A 15,471-nucleotide genomic window follows, 5' to 3' on the forward strand; every position below is an offset into this window, starting at 1 on the left:
ATATTATCTTGATTATAGCATGTTCCGAATGATACACTCATGCATGACATAACAACTGCAAAACACAGAATCTATGTGAAAAAGCAACAAAGTTCTTTCTCTGAACAACTCATTTAATCAACAGATGACAAAAGAAGAATGTTCAGAACCTTTTAAGTCGTTCAAATTCCAAACTCTAGCATATCTCTAGTACAACACTTAATTACACTGATAAGTATTAACTGAAAGTATATTGACGAATTAGTATGTAAAAATCTCTATGAATAACATGAGTTAACACCACCATCCTGTTTTCTTTACAAAAATACATTCTGAAAGGAAGAAGAAAGCCTGTGAAATGGTAGAAAAAGTACAGCAACTTCACAGTAACAAATTCCCCATGTGAAAACTGTATAGTTTTCTCTTCAAGTTTGGTCAACTCAGTCCCCACTAAACTTTGTAATCCAGTAAACTGTCTCATGGTCCCCCCCACCTTATTTGAGACAAGATAAGGTCAGAAAACTCCAATGATTCCTCAAATTTTAGAGCAATTTTAAAAAATACAAACAGTTTTTGTTGAGCTGATAGCCTAAGTTGAGGGAACTGAATGAATAGAAAAGCAAATCAAAGACACTACCATGATCTTCTTATCCATTAGGTTTTGGTGACTTGATATAATGATGATATGGAGAACCATGAGGACCTTTTGGACTTGACAAGGACCTTGCAGGTTGACCCTTTTTTGATATTGTTATCTGTGCTTGCATACCATTTTTAGAAGTTGGCATGGACATGGTTCGATCTACTCGGGCAACCTGGAAATGATAAGTTGAGATAGCCATATCCTTAAGGTTTTGCAAATGCTTCAGAGCTTGAACAACATCACTCATCATAGGTCTGGATTTTGGATCACGGCAAAGGCATTGAGCAGCCAACTGGGCAGCCTTCTGTGACCCTTTAACAGAGAAGTGACCTTCAAGCCGAGGATCAATAATCCGTAGTATCATCCTCCGGTCCCCAAGTACAGGTCTTGCCCACTCCACAAGATTGTGTTCCCCATTTGGTCTATTCTTATCGATGGATCGCCGGCCAGTCAGCATTTCTAGTAGCACCACTCCAAAACTATAGACATCACTTTTTGATGTCAAATGCCCTAATCAGAATTCACAGTTAAGGTCAAGATTGAAACTGCAAGTGCAAAGTTAAGCAATAATCGAAGGTTTCAAGTTATTGGAAAAACCTTGTGAGTTTTTGTTGCATCTTTTGTTGTCATTATAACAGCTTGATTTGGATAAAAATTAAGCAGTTCAAAGGAATATGTATAATATGTGCTGAAGAAGAAGAAAGTTTTAAAGTCATCTGGTCACCTTTCCCTGCTTTTAAAGATGAAGCATGCATTTGGTTTTGATAAGCGCATGATTAGTTGATGCATAAAACATTTTTTCAATGTTGATGTCATGAACCAGACTATTCCAAAAGCTTAAGTTGTTTGACACCCAACAACATAAGTCCATCTATAAGCAATTTGCAAATATTTCCCCATCTAATATTTCAACTCTTTACTATCAACAAAAATCTAGCTTTTTTTGCTGGGGATAAAGAAGCTTATTTATGAGAGGCTGGAGAACTTGTAACACTGATATTTTGCTTAAAAATAACTTTAATGCAACAAAAGCAGTCGATTATATATGCCATTAGCAATCTAGAGCCTAAATCATGCAGTTAAGCCTAAAATTAATGAAACACAAAAATAGAAGGGAAAACTCACCAGTCATCACATACTCGGGAGCTGCATAACCATATGTTCCCATGACTCTCGTTGATATGTGTGTCTTTTCCCCTTCAGGACCATCTTTGGCTAGTCCAAAATCAGAGAGCTTTGCATTGTATTCCTAACAAGAATTATTGCTTTTAGATTTTTATGTTTGAGAATAGATAGCAAATAATAAACGACTTCCTTTTCTGGTCAATTCACATACCGCATCTAACAGAATATTAGATGTCTTAAAATCACGATAGATTACAGGCCGCTGAGCTTCTTCATGGAGAAAAGAAAGACCTTTTGCAGCACCAAGTGCAATTTTCATTCTGATAGACCAAGGAAGAGGCAACGACCCTTCTGCACAAATCATGGTTGTTACCAGAAAACAATGAACTTCCTTATGCATAAAAAGGGCATACTAAAAGCAGAAAGAATAATGCGCCATAGGAAGAGAATCTTTTGTTCTGGTTTACATCTTCTTTTAACATAAAGTCCTGTGTATTCACTACTAATCTAGGACTCCAAGATAAGTTGGGAATCAAATACTGTACGAAAATTATGGTAGTACTTCGAATGGGTAATATAGCATTAATGTTTGTATAGACAAAAGTAGTAGTGACAGTAAAAATCAAGGTCATGTCTGAACTTTATTGTGTGAAGAACGTCCAAATTTGCTGCCGAAACAAGTGAAAACAGATTTAAATAAGCAGTAGTAAAGACATTATTAGAAAGAAAACAAGTCCAAAGCGTACTTCTGAAGAGGTGGTTCTCCAAACTTCCACGGGGCATACATTCATACACCAACAATCTTTGGTCATCTTCAATACAGAAACCAACCAATTTGACCAGATTCGGATGGACGAGGTCACCAAGAATGTCTAACTCTGCCTGAGAAGGGAGCAAAAGTAGGGAAATGTTAGCAAAGAGAATTGTAAGAGAAAAATTCATAGAAGGGAAAACATTGAGAAGAAGAATATATAAGTTTCATACAAGCCACTCTTTGTGACCCTGAAGCCCATCATGGTTGAGAGTTTTCACTGCTACAGTAAGCCCAGTACCAGGTTTCACAGGTGCAGTACCATTTTCTTCAATCCAACCCTTGAAAACACATCCAAATCCTCCCTCACCAAGAAGACTCTCTGGTCTGAAATTCCTAGTGGCCAACTTAAGCTCATTGAATGTAAATTTTCTCAAACGAGAAGAAACCTTCAACTCCTCACTGAATTTTGGGGTGGAAGGGATACTTTCTGCATTACTGGTTGTTGTAGAGGACCCTGGAAGAGCATTGGTTTCCTTCTTGTTTTTCTCACAAGCAGAAGTTTTTTCCACTGCTTCAAAATTTCACAAATTAAATTATAACTTCTTCAGAATCTGACCCTGATGTGCCACAGTGTGCAACTTCATTACAGGATAAGTAAGAACATTGTGCAGTAACTAAATACAAACGCACGGAGTGGTGCTAAAATTGTCATGCAATAATGGTTTTGTCCATGGCAATAAAAGAACTACACTTTCATTATACTAAGTTTCAAACCATGAATATTTTTTTGTTATGATGAATTTATGACTGAAATCTCACACCCCATCATTACCATCTAAGAACCTCAAGTTGATATTAAATTGTTATAAGAGTTAAGTAGATTCAGCCATATTTATGGACAAGATAAAAAAGAAAGATCATGCAATTTTCCAATTGTAATGCACAACATATAATTGTTTTGAAACTCAATTGTTTGCAAAAAAATTAGGCAGCCATTCAACTACCTGCACGAGTCAAAGTACCTAAGACTTTATATTACTTTAATCAACTCGCAGAAGTTATACTGTATCTTAAAATTCTGAGAGAGAAAAAGGATGGATTCAACCAAAGGGAGAGATAAAAACGATTTATTTTCACCCAAAATAGATGTCAAATTGAAATCATTTCCAGAAACTAAAGAAGAGAGGCGTAAAAACAGGAAAAGAAAAATACCACTGTTAGCACTAGTGCCACTGATGGAAGTATCAACCTTTGATCTTGAAGGTATACAGCTCCCAATGAAACAGAATTTAACACAGCACCCAATTTCCTTTTCTGCACCAGCCTTTTGCATCTTTACCTTTGACTTACCCACATCCAAACTCCCTGCCTGAATTGCATTATTCCCAAGCCCCATCTTCCACAAACTCTTACAAAGAGCTTTTCATGCTCAAAGTCCCCACAAGTTTCAGCCTTTAGGAAAATAAAAGGAAAAAAAAAGAAATAAAAAGCCTCTTCAAGCAACCTCACTTCCAATAATTGAAGACTCTGCAACCCATATCATGATCATGACCGTGATCACAGTCACAATCAACAGAACTAAAAGAAGAACATCACTGTTGTGAATCAGAACAAAGGAATCAACACAAGTACACAGATAAAAGGGTAAATAACAAACACAAACACAAAACCAGTTCTGAAAATTAGTCCAGAGGGGGAGTAGGTGGTGGAGGAGAGAGGCAATGGGAAACTGCATGTGAAAGAGAGAGTTTTTCAACAACGGGCCGGCCGGGTAGGCTTCAAATGTGAAAGTTGGCAACCGGGCAGGGCGGGCAGGAGAGAGAAAGTGACAGCCATTTCTTTATGTTTTTGCTTTTTTGAGAAGAGCACTTGCTAGTTACAACTTCAATATCTACTTTCCTCTTATTTGTTTGACTTTCCTTTTGCACTCTGAATTATTTCACACCAGATAATCTTCTTTTTCCCCAAAAATTACATCTCAAATATCTCAATCATTATATCAAAACCATAATCAAGCGTTACGCTAGATAATAAATTAATACCCATTCTTCGGAGCTTATCTTCCTACACAACCTTTTATTTATATTCATTACATTATTTTTGTTTCCTCAAGTACTATTTATAATACAACTAAAGTGTACCACACACCAACAAATACACATTGTAAATTCTCTCAACTAAAAAGAATATATACACATGATAAAAAATAAAGGTTATATTAATTAGTTCATATTGTATATAAAAGGATTGAATGATGCAAATATAAACATTTAATATTGTTGAATCGCTCATCACTCAACGAAGAACTATGAATAATTAGACTACAAACTATTATTGATTGATATCTCTTACATCAATCTATCCAATTATGGGATAAGCACAATTTGTTTAAAAGAACTCATTTTTTGTGATAGAACTAATTTTTAAGTTTATATGAATATCATTAGGGCATTATTTTTAGTAAAAGCGTTTAAGTTTTAAATTGTGTAATTATGGTTAGAGACAATAATTATGAAAACTGTTTACATAGTGGTGTAAGGCAATTTGGGACTTAGGAGCAATTGCACTATGAGTGGTTCCATCATTCAGAATATGCCACGTTATTCTCATAGTGTTATTTTTTTGTCTCCAACATATATTTTTACCCATATTTGGTGTACTGGAATGGGACAACTCATGACTCGTGACCAATATAGGATGGTGCCTAACTTTTGAAACGTTTTTTGAGGCAATTTGTGGAGGAAGAAAGAAGGGACAATGGAATCAATCATTCTGAGACGGCCTCGCTGGGCCTTTAAATGTTTTGGTTCTTTGTTAGTGCGTGGCCCATTGCTCATATCTTAGCTATCTATCACTGATATGGTATGGACGGATATTAATACGACACAGACATAAATATGAACATAGAAATATGTATAATTTTTAAAATATAAGATACATAAATACGATTTATATATTATATAATTATAAATTGATAATAAATTTTATGTGGACAAATATGTTTCAGTTTTCTTTTTAACAGAAGATATTTTTCATGGTTAGTTCAAAAACATCTGTTTTTTATTTTTATAATCATACTAAAAATTCATAAAAATTAACGTGTTTTTTCTTTTTAAAATTATGTTAAAATCGTGCTAGAATTATCATAAATCCAACAAATACTTTTTGAATTTGATACTTTATTGATACGTGTCCTACGAGTATCTTTTGAGTGTCGGTGTCTGATACGTATGTCCGACACATACATGTCATTTAAGAAGAGTGTCCGAGTCTCATAGTATCTTAGTACTATTTCTTTTAATACAAAATGTCAGTAACACAATTTTTTTTTTCAAATTCTTTAATTAGTTTAAATTAATTCCAGATTATTTTCTTATCATCATGTTTTATGTTATAGCTTTTAATAATTTTTTTACCGATGGAAAAGATTGCGTTAAAAGAATCCATTTTTTAAAATGTGGCAGAATGAAAAACTGAGAGTGGGACAAAATAAATGGGGGAGAAGAGAAGAAAAAGAAATATTGTATTATTGGGGTTAATAAAATAATTAACATAAAGACAAAAGATGTTGGAAACTTTAGTATCCCATAGACGAAAGCAAAGAGAGAAAAATGTTAAATAGAAAAGGCATGTGAGAACAAGTATAAACTATACGGTACACGACACAGATGATAGTACACGGAGGAATTAATAGATAAGAAACTAAAACTTAGATAACAAAATGGTTTCGTTTATAATGTTTCATCTGTTAGACTTTACCAATTTGGTTTATTTTAGATCTATTCCTTAAAATACAAGAAGTTGGTATCTTATGTATATCAATATTTTTTTATTTTTAAAATTTATAACAAATAAATTTTTTAATATATATATTGTACCGTTAGGACAAATGTTTCTTGTGCGCATCGGTACCCGATACCAACCGAATGACACAATTGTTTTATTAAAGTATATATTAATGGTAATTAAATTGTACGAAAATTAGGTAATGTGAATTTTAATAACGGCGACGCACGTCTTAATCAAAGTTCAATAATAAAATGATCTATCATATACTATAAATATATAATATAACTAAGATAAAAGTACGTCATTATTATAACATTTATTGTATCAGAATATCAAACACTTATTCAAACGTAAGATAATCTTTTGTATTTACCCTTCAACTAAGAGTCGAAGTTTGAGCGATTGAAGGAAAGAAGGAGAGATCGATGGAGGAGATGTAATTATTCAACCAGAACCAGTGAATCCTTTTTTAACTCCTTTTACAATAATATATATATATATATATATATATATATATATATATATATATAAAAGTGATTCATAGATAAAACAAATGAATGATGATTGAAATAGTAGAGAAACTGTGAGACCCTTGTGTTTTTTATATGTGCAACAATAAAGAAATCAACTTTTATACTACCAATTACGAAATAAAATATGTATTAAATTGAAAGAGAGAAAAAAAATTTATTAGGAAGTGTAGGAATAATTTGAGAACAATGTTCTATAGGGAAAGAAAAGTTTTAAAATAATAATAATAATAATGTTGTTCCGGTAATGCCAATATAATCTCACATCCTTCAGAAATTAAGGTCGAGGAAAATTTATATACTTCTTCCTCTTCCAACCCACTAAAACGTCTTTTAAGGACAAAACCGTGACGAAATTAAAAAAATTTCAAAGCAGACAACACCTCAAATACAATAATAGATTCTAACAATATTATTTATTGGACTTGAGGTCGAATAATCTATCACATAATATGAAAACATGTTTTGTATGATAAATTTACAACAAATATTTTTTAGATATATTAAAAGATATAATTAATATTCACAGTAATAGATATTTGAAGTTTGTAAATTATATTTTGAATTTAAAAGGAAAATTACATTGTAATATACGATTATTTTTAAATTAAAACAACACATAAGGTTCAGAAAAGTCAAGTATGCATATCAAATTTTCTAAAAGATAAGCTTATATAGTTGAAAAATATGTTTCTTTGTTAGTAGTGCGATAGTGTGAGTGTATCTTTCAAAGAAGAAAGGGTGTTGAAAATACATAACTGAAAGAATAAAAAAAGTTATATTACATTTGCATACAATAACAGAAAATCAGTTTTATGTAATAAATTAAAAAAAAAACATGCATGAATTAAAAAGAGAACATAGAAAGAAATTTGGAAACAATTTCTTTACTAAAAATAACTATTAAAAATAATAATGATTTTTCTCTGATTTTTTAAAAATACTCACAGTTTTATATTTTTAATAAAAAGTGTTAAATGAACACCTTTAAATCCAAACAATCAAGCAAAACTCAATAAAATAATAATATTCTTATCTAGTCATTGCTGACTCATGTAATTTTGTATCATTCACTCACTTGCGGTGAACATTGCAGAAACAAAATTCGACATTATATTATACTCCCATATCAAAACTCTCTTAAAAAACTAATTTTTAGATTGTCAATATAGAAGTTTAAAAAAAATTGGATTAATCAATTTAGGAGTGAAAAAGATAATTTAAATTGTGAAATCTAGAAATATATACTGAATTATATAATACAGAAATATATTCCAAATTATACTATTTATAAACAATATTGAAAATAAATAAAATCTAAATTAATCAATCCAAATATAACATCTAAAGTTTTAATTTTAAATTATACAATCTCAAAAGTTTCTGAATCACCTAATATAATCTTTCCAACAAAAGTACACAGATAGATATTATTAACATTTTCCAGTGATGATGAAAGTGCAAAAGACACTGTGGAGTTGCAACAAAAAAGAGCCCATAGTGCTTTGGCTTCAAAAGTGTTTTAGAACTAATAATAGTAAGGGTTAAAACATTAGGTAAAATGAATAAGAAAAGAACCTGAATCTGAGTTTTTGGTGTTTATTTGGGTGGGTGTGATAAATCTGAAAAGGATTAGTAATGGTGTCTACACTTTAATGGTGAAGGCTTGGGTTGATTTCTCACTGCTTTAGTGTTGGTGCATGATGTTTAAATTACATGGTTGATTCAACAAGTGTAGAATTAAAATAATTGAAATAAAATTATGAAATATATTTTAAATAATTCCAATTTTTTAATGATAAATTTTAAACTTAAAGTATTTTAATTTTTATAAAATTTGTAAGTTTTAATTTTGGTTTCTATTAAAAACTATTTTCATTTCTATCAATTTTGAAACCATTTTTTAGTGTTTATGAAATGTATGAATTTTTGTTTTAAATTTTTAATTATTTTTTAGATTTTCACTCCAATATTTTAAATTTCTTTTAATATTAATTTTAAAACAAATAAATAAATAACATGTATTATACATATACACATATATTAAGATTTTGTTTAGGTGAGACATTCTAACACTATATTATAATATCAATATCATATATTTATTTTATTTATGATGGTCATTTAAATCTATATATATATCATAAAAGTAGTCAACTTTTTCATCCAATGGGTAATAAAAGAGCATAAACACAAAAATACATCATCAATATCTTAATGAAAGGACAAAAATAAATTTATTTTTTCCATATATTCCCAAGTAAGTCTATTTTTATTGAATAAGATATAGTAAATTATTCAAATATATTGAACTAATTAGTTTTCAATGTATGTGTACCATTAGCAACTATTGCTTATATTAGTTCAAGATCATATGCTATATGATTTCATTCATTGTATAAAAAGTATCCAAACTACTTTAAAGAAATAGTAGACTGATAAGTTAAGTTCATTTAACAACTATTATTACATCCATATCTCATAATGTTACGTATTCTGACATCAATATTGATATTTGAATGCTTACTCTGATATAACATATTGAGTGGTAGGTAAAATACAAGATCACAAAAATTTACTTTGATGCACCTCAAGGTATGTAAAGTAAATATGATTATTAACTTTTGTATTATCATTGATTGACCTAATAAAGTTTATTTTGAGTTGTAGTGTAATAAATAAACTTGAGGTTACGAGTGTGACTACTATAGGTGATGCAGTGGATGATGAACATTGTCTGAGCTGGTATTGACGAAGTTGAGATAAAATATTATGCTATAACTCATCGAATACACTAATAAATGGTATTATTATTTATGAACTAATGTTAACTTAATTTCAAATTTTGTAGTTTTTAAACGACACACAACTTTTAAACTCATAAGCAATGATTATGTTAGAACAACATGAATCAAATATTTTATTAATATATATAATATTTTAGGAGTCGATGACATACTAGTATAAACTTTTGTATAATTATGATTTTATAAAAAAATTTATTGTTTTGAAACTACATTTAAATTTACTATGTTTTATATACCTTTATACTTGTGAATTGATTAATCTGTTTACAACAACCAAATTCGTAAATGGTTGTGTCAAAATATCTATTTGGGATGAGTTGTATTGTTTGCAAGTTTTAATTTTATGCAAAATAAGTCAATTTTAAAAAAAATATACGCACACTACGACAATTATAATATGAATATTTTGTTTTTAGTTTTAACTATTGTTATGATAGAATTATTGTTGTTTTCTCGACATTTTTTTATTATTTTGATAATGATATTGGTTTTGTTTGTCGTTATTCGTTTTATGATGATTTATAATAAAACTGTCATTAAAATGTTGTTTAATAACCATAATCCATATAATTATTGAACTGTTAAAATAACGACATCTTTATTAATGACGAGTCCATAATCATTTTTAAAAGTTTCTTTTAAGCGCTGTTAAGAGCTCATTATAGAATAGTCATTACAATAGTTGAAGTGAGATTTAATATGATCAATTAAAGTGCATTTTAATACCATCAACTTAAGTGACACTGAAATATTAAAATAGTATAATCATAATATTTTAGGGATAAGAACTATATGGTGACTTTTGTCTCAAATTTTTAATAAATTAAACTAAAATCATGTTAATAAATAATTATAAACATGAAAAAACTGAAGAGAAATAAAAAATTATGGAAATAAAATCTACAAAACAAAAATAAAAGCATTGTTCTTTTTTCTCTAAAAAATTAAAATTATTTTCATAAGTGATATATTTATGAATCACATGATGAGACGAATGTGGATTTCACTATGTCATCCTCACTTTTGAGATAAAAATCTATCATTATTCTCGAGATAAAAAAATCATCTTCATCCATATATCCAATATGTATGAAATTTTTGTCTTATCTTTATTTTCATGGGAGTATACCATATTTACACTTTTCGTTTTAAATATTAATTAAATATTTTTTTAAAAAAATAAAAAATTACAAAAAAGAAAATATGATATTATCAATGATTCAATATCAAAATAACACTTGAACATTTGAATTGAGACATTCTCATGTAAAAACAAACAATAAAAAAAAAAAAAAAATAATTCTCATGTAAAAACAAAAAATGAATAAAAATATAAAAAAATAGTAAAAATAAAGTGTATGTCCTAAAAACTATTTAATTGAGTAAGAGTGAAGTTTGTGTTTCTTCAAATGCAATACATATTTGAACAAAATCAAATAAAAGAAAAAATGTATAATCAAGGTTGTAATAAGAGAAAAAATATCTTAGAGATCTAAGTAAACTTTGTAAATATTACACAATATTTAAGAAAAAAAATGAAAAATCGTGTTATAAAAAAAGAAACAAGTAAATCAATGACAAGTGAGAAGATAGAAGATAAATGTTTTAGTTACTAAACTATAAATATTTTAAAAATTTAAAATGATAACAAGAAAAGAAAGATATTAATACTCATTTACATTTTATATACAATTTAAAAAATTAGATATTATTGGAGAAATAAGTTGAAACAATACCTTAAGGAGGAATTTTCTTGTCATCCTTAAATATGTTTATTATTAAATTAATTAAAATAATTTTAAAAAATATATTATAAAATAGCAAAAAAAGAATACATTAAAAAAAATTCAACGTTGAACTCTCCTTTCTTTCACGACCTTATCGCCATTTATGATTTTACCTACGAAGGACAAGGAAAATCAAATATATAAAAATAAAGTAGACAAATAAAAATAGAACAAAAATGTTGTATTAAAAATTAAAATATTAATTTTATAAAACTCGTCAATTTTTTTTAATTTTGTTTTTTTATTAAACATATTGAGAAAGGTTCCATTCCCTGTTTCTAAAGAGATGCTAACAAAATGGCAGAAATTGGGATCTCCGTCACCACTCGTTTGCTAATTTTCTTAAGGTGTCATCATCAATTTAATCAAACTTCACCTTTCTAATTTAACTTAACTTTTGTTGGAACTCTCTCATCACTTTATATCATTCTTACTTTTCCACCTTAATTCAAACAAGAAATTAAATAATAATTTTATGGGAAACAATATAGCCATTTTAGTTAAGCTATTTTTTTAATTATATTTCATATATATTTAACATTTGTTTACTATTTTAAAAAATCGAAGAAAAACTTATCTAATCCAAATCATTCTAAATTGGATTAAATTTAATTTTGAAATTAAATAAATTAAATGGTTGAATTTGATGATTTTTTTGTTTCTTAAAAATATAATTCAATCCGATCTTTAACCCGAATGTCGCAACGAATCTCATGCAGTTAAAAAGTAACTGCTTTATTCTAAAATCATCCTTTTTTTAAAATCTTTATCTCCGTATTTAACATTTTTAATTTCTATTTATCTCTATTTTCAAATTATTATTTTTTTAAAGAAAACGCCAACAGTAAAAGCGACCTTTATTAGAATTTAAATGATTAATTTTAAAATGAAAATATAATCTATATAATCATGTTATTTGTTAATGAAAATGTAATATATAATCTATATATTAAATTATTTATTTATTATAAGATTTAATTACGTATAAAAACGAAAATTCATCTCCTAACTAAAATAAATGATTTATAATTAATTATATGCATATAAAGAATCTTTATGTGGAATGAATTCTCTTCCCACTTTATAATTTTATGCATACTTTAAGGGCAGTTCAAAGCATAGAGAGTGAGAAACGAATACCAATAACCACCAAAACAAAGCAATGGGCGGTATCATTTCTACTATCTTTGGTGCCGGCGGCGATGCGCCGTCGTATTCGGAGGAGGATTCTCGCGTGACGTCGTTCCACTCATCGGCGCGTTGGCAGCTGCACTTCAACGAGCTCAAAGACACCTCTAAGCTCGTAAATCCCTAGATCACAAGTTTTCCCCAATTTTTTTTCCTGTGTGCTGGATCTGAAATTTAATCTTAATCTTCTTCCTCTTTTCATTGAATGTTAATTAGGTCGTGGTAGATTTCTCGGCGTCGTGGTGTGGTCCTTGCAAATTCATAGAGCCAGCGATTCACGCCATGGCTGAAAAGTACACTGACGTTGACTTCGTCAAGATCGACGTCGACGAATTATCGGTGATTTTCGCTTTCGTGTTCTTCTTTCTATGCTTCATTGACTCCAGTTGTTGTTTCCGTGAATGATTCTGAACTCTTTTTTTTTTTTTTTTTTCTGAATTGGATGGTTTAGGATGTGGCGGGGGAGTTTCAGGTGCAGGCGATGCCGACGTTCGTGTTGTTGAAGAAAGGGAAGGTAATTGACAAGGTTGTTGGCGCAAAGAAGGACGAGCTCGAGAAGAAGATTGAGAAGCATCGATCGTAATCTTAGCTCTTCAATCCTATTTATCCAGCTATGTATTTTTCTTTTCAAGGAAGGAAAACAAATTAAAAGTGTTTTTTATGATGATCATGGTGGATATGTAAAATTTAAACTTGTTAGTTGCTTCTTCATTAAGATGATGTCTGTTTCATAGTTTAGCCAATTATAATTATATAACGAAATTGAAAATACTATCTCACTCTGTGTGTTGCTTTTGTGTTCAATTTCTTATTTCTTGAATGTTTGAAATGATAGTCTCTTATATTGTTTGTGATGTTTTTAATCGGATTTGAAGTTTCACTTCAGATGACAGGTTAAGGCTTAGGGTTAGAGCTGTGAATGGGCTTGTCAAAGTGATTGGTTGATCCCATACAGGTCAGTCAATTTAAAATATTGATCGAATTGACTAAAAGCCTTTTGGGTAAGCTGGGATGAATCATTTTGATATCTGTTTTTAGGACATTGCAAAACTAGTTGGTGGCAGTCCAGCCTTGGTATAAATTATGTCAAAAGAAGTTTTCTTCAGTGTGAACTGAATACACCATCTTTCAAAATCACTATACTTCTTTATCACACTACATTGAATTTGAAGTCACTCCTTTTACAGGACAACTATAATTTTTTCGACAAATTTTTAACTGTTATGAAAAGTTGTTCGATTACTTGATTATTTTAATTAAGCAAACTGGATCATACGATAGAGTTTTTTATATTGGTATGTAACTAAGAATAGATTATTTGACTTTTATAAAAGTTAAAATAATATTATGCGCAATGTTTGGATAAAAAGATAGTGTAAAAGACAATAAAGTATAACGCTTAAATATTTTTTTTTCTATGATTTACTGGACTTTTTAGTCCTTAATTTATTTTATGTTTGTTATTTTGGTAATTGTCAGTAATTGTGAAGATAATGTTGGCCTTTGGAATGTTTACCAAAAGGATTTGGCCTACTTTAGGTGTAAGCATGCACTTCAGAGGATAAACTAAAGTGCACTCGACTAATGTCATATTAGTGAAAATTATCACGTGATTAGATAGTGCTTTGTTAGTAGTGTTATGTTATTGCGCCGTTAAAATTAAGGACAGATGTGAACAATTTTCTTAGGTATTTTGTAAAAGAGAAAAAAAATATAAAACTAGACTTTTATATGTTAAAATTAGATTATATATAAATACATTAAAATAATAATTTAGAGAAGTGGCATAATAAAACTTCCCATTTGTTTAACAACAGGGTATGTTAAGGACACCAAATTTCAGTAGAGGCTTGAAGCTAAGGAACTCAACTTAAGTGAGATAGTGTAATAAGAGTTCGATCAGCGCTCGTGAAGATGCAATAATAATAGTGTATACAATAAAACTAAATTCAATATGAGTTTTCCAAAATCTAACCCACATTCACGTCCGGTCATGGATTTGATTCCGCTGTGGGATGTAAAAAGTAATTTTTCTTGTTATATTTTGGGGTGACAAAGTAGGCGGCTTATACTCGGGTTGACCTACTAGTCACTTAAAATTGGACCATTGTTAGTGTTTTTAGTTAGCAGTCCTTTTTTTAATTAAAATTTAAAATATTTTTTTTATTATATTATCTGAAAGATATAAATAATGTAATAGTAGTAATGTAAGTCATTATCATTTATAAATTAAGTTTTAATTAATAATACAATATAGTAATTTAACATGTAAAACTAATAATTATTTTAATTTATGTAATCAGAGACATTAGTTAATCAATTAAAAATTTAAAAACTAGTTGTATAATTAAGTGTTTTTAATAATAATAATAAAATAAAACCCGTCTTTTGGTGGAGCGAAGCAAGATTTTCAATTTGAGATATATCACCCGTCTCTCTGACTCTTTACATCTCAATCTAAAATGTTGAAATGATAGCCGATGAATAGAAATTGAAATTTATGCACAATAGCCTTCAAAATTTTGGTTCAATGTTATTTTTGCGTAAATATTTTGATTGAACTCAACATATTTCCGAACCGATATTAATTTAAAGAATTGATTTTTACTGATATTTTCCTTTCTGTTACCACTGATATTTTTCTATACACACATACCTCTGATGAAACTCTAGACCACGTACTTAAATTACCTAAGAATAAGCCACACCATATCACTGTTATTAAATAGATCCAAAAAAGATATTTAGTTCAAATTTTAATATTTCTAAAATTGATTTAAAAACCAATATAAACATTCTCTGAATTTTTAGTCCGTGGATCAGTCAAAAAACAAACTGATAAAATTACTTATTCAATAATGTCTGAAGA

At 29.1% G+C, this 15,471-nt stretch overlaps 2 protein-coding genes across 5 annotated transcripts; one reads left to right on the top strand and one right to left on the bottom strand.

The window, feature by feature from the left end:
* Positions 1 to 215: 215 nt before the first annotated feature.
* On the bottom strand, positions 216 to 4,467 carry LOC137826624 (serine/threonine-protein kinase PBL34-like). 4 transcript variants are annotated; one of them, XM_068632665.1, is made up of 6 exons: positions 3,714 to 4,467; positions 2,732 to 3,072; positions 2,494 to 2,629; positions 1,959 to 2,098; positions 1,748 to 1,871; positions 216 to 1,132 (listed from the first exon to the last, which is right to left on the bottom strand). In XM_068632665.1, exons 1-6 carry the CDS (start codon positions 3,895 to 3,897, stop codon positions 627 to 629), a joined length of 1,431 nt encoding a protein of 476 aa, XP_068488766.1. In that variant the 5' UTR covers positions 3,898 to 4,467; the 3' UTR covers positions 216 to 626. The 4 variants fall into 4 exon arrangements, with proteins under 4 accessions (XP_068488766.1, XP_068488767.1, XP_068488770.1 ...); XM_068632666.1 differs by having other exon boundaries at positions 2,732 to 3,069; positions 3,714 to 4,381; XM_068632669.1 differs by having other exon boundaries at positions 1,959 to 2,095; positions 2,732 to 3,069; positions 3,714 to 4,374.
* Positions 4,468 to 12,430: 7,963 nt separating this feature from the next.
* LOC137826627 (thioredoxin H2) lies at positions 12,431 to 13,381 on the top strand. Its single transcript, XM_068632678.1, has 3 exons — positions 12,431 to 12,717; positions 12,819 to 12,941; positions 13,054 to 13,381. Exons 1-3 carry the CDS (start codon positions 12,577 to 12,579, stop codon positions 13,183 to 13,185), a joined length of 396 nt encoding a protein of 131 aa, XP_068488779.1. The 5' UTR covers positions 12,431 to 12,576; the 3' UTR covers positions 13,186 to 13,381.
* The last annotated feature ends 2,090 nt before the right edge of the window (positions 13,382 to 15,471 follow it).

The sequence above is a fragment of the Phaseolus vulgaris genome, chromosome 8 (genome assembly GCF_000499845.2).
Source record: "Phaseolus vulgaris cultivar G19833 chromosome 8, P. vulgaris v2.0, whole genome shotgun sequence".
NCBI classification, from domain to species: Eukaryota; Viridiplantae; Streptophyta; class Magnoliopsida; order Fabales; family Fabaceae; genus Phaseolus; species Phaseolus vulgaris.

What these genes read in the sequence shown, in the direction of transcription:
- LOC137826624 (XM_068632665.1), bottom strand. Translation starts at nt 3,897, where the DNA reads ATGGGGCTTGGGAATAATGCAATTCAGGCAGGGAGTTTGGATGTGGGT. An exon ending in AGGGTCACAAAGAGTGGCTT is followed by an intron (nt 2,630 to 2,731) that starts GTATGAAACTTA and finishes CTCCCTTCTCAG; the next exon opens with GCAGAGTTAGACATTCTTGG. An exon ending in CTAATATTCTGTTAGATGCG is followed by an intron (nt 1,872 to 1,958) that starts GTATGTGAATTG and finishes AATTCTTGTTAG; the next exon opens with GAATACAATGCAAAGCTCTC.
- LOC137826627 (XM_068632678.1), top strand. Translation starts at nt 12,577, where the DNA reads ATGGGCGGTATCATTTCTACTATCTTTGGTGCCGGCGGCGATGCGCCG. An exon ending in TCAAAGACACCTCTAAGCTC is followed by an intron (nt 12,718 to 12,818) that starts GTAAATCCCTAG and finishes AATGTTAATTAG; the next exon opens with GTCGTGGTAGATTTCTCGGC. An exon ending in TCGACGTCGACGAATTATCG is followed by an intron (nt 12,942 to 13,053) that starts GTGATTTTCGCT and finishes TGGATGGTTTAG; the next exon opens with GATGTGGCGGGGGAGTTTCA.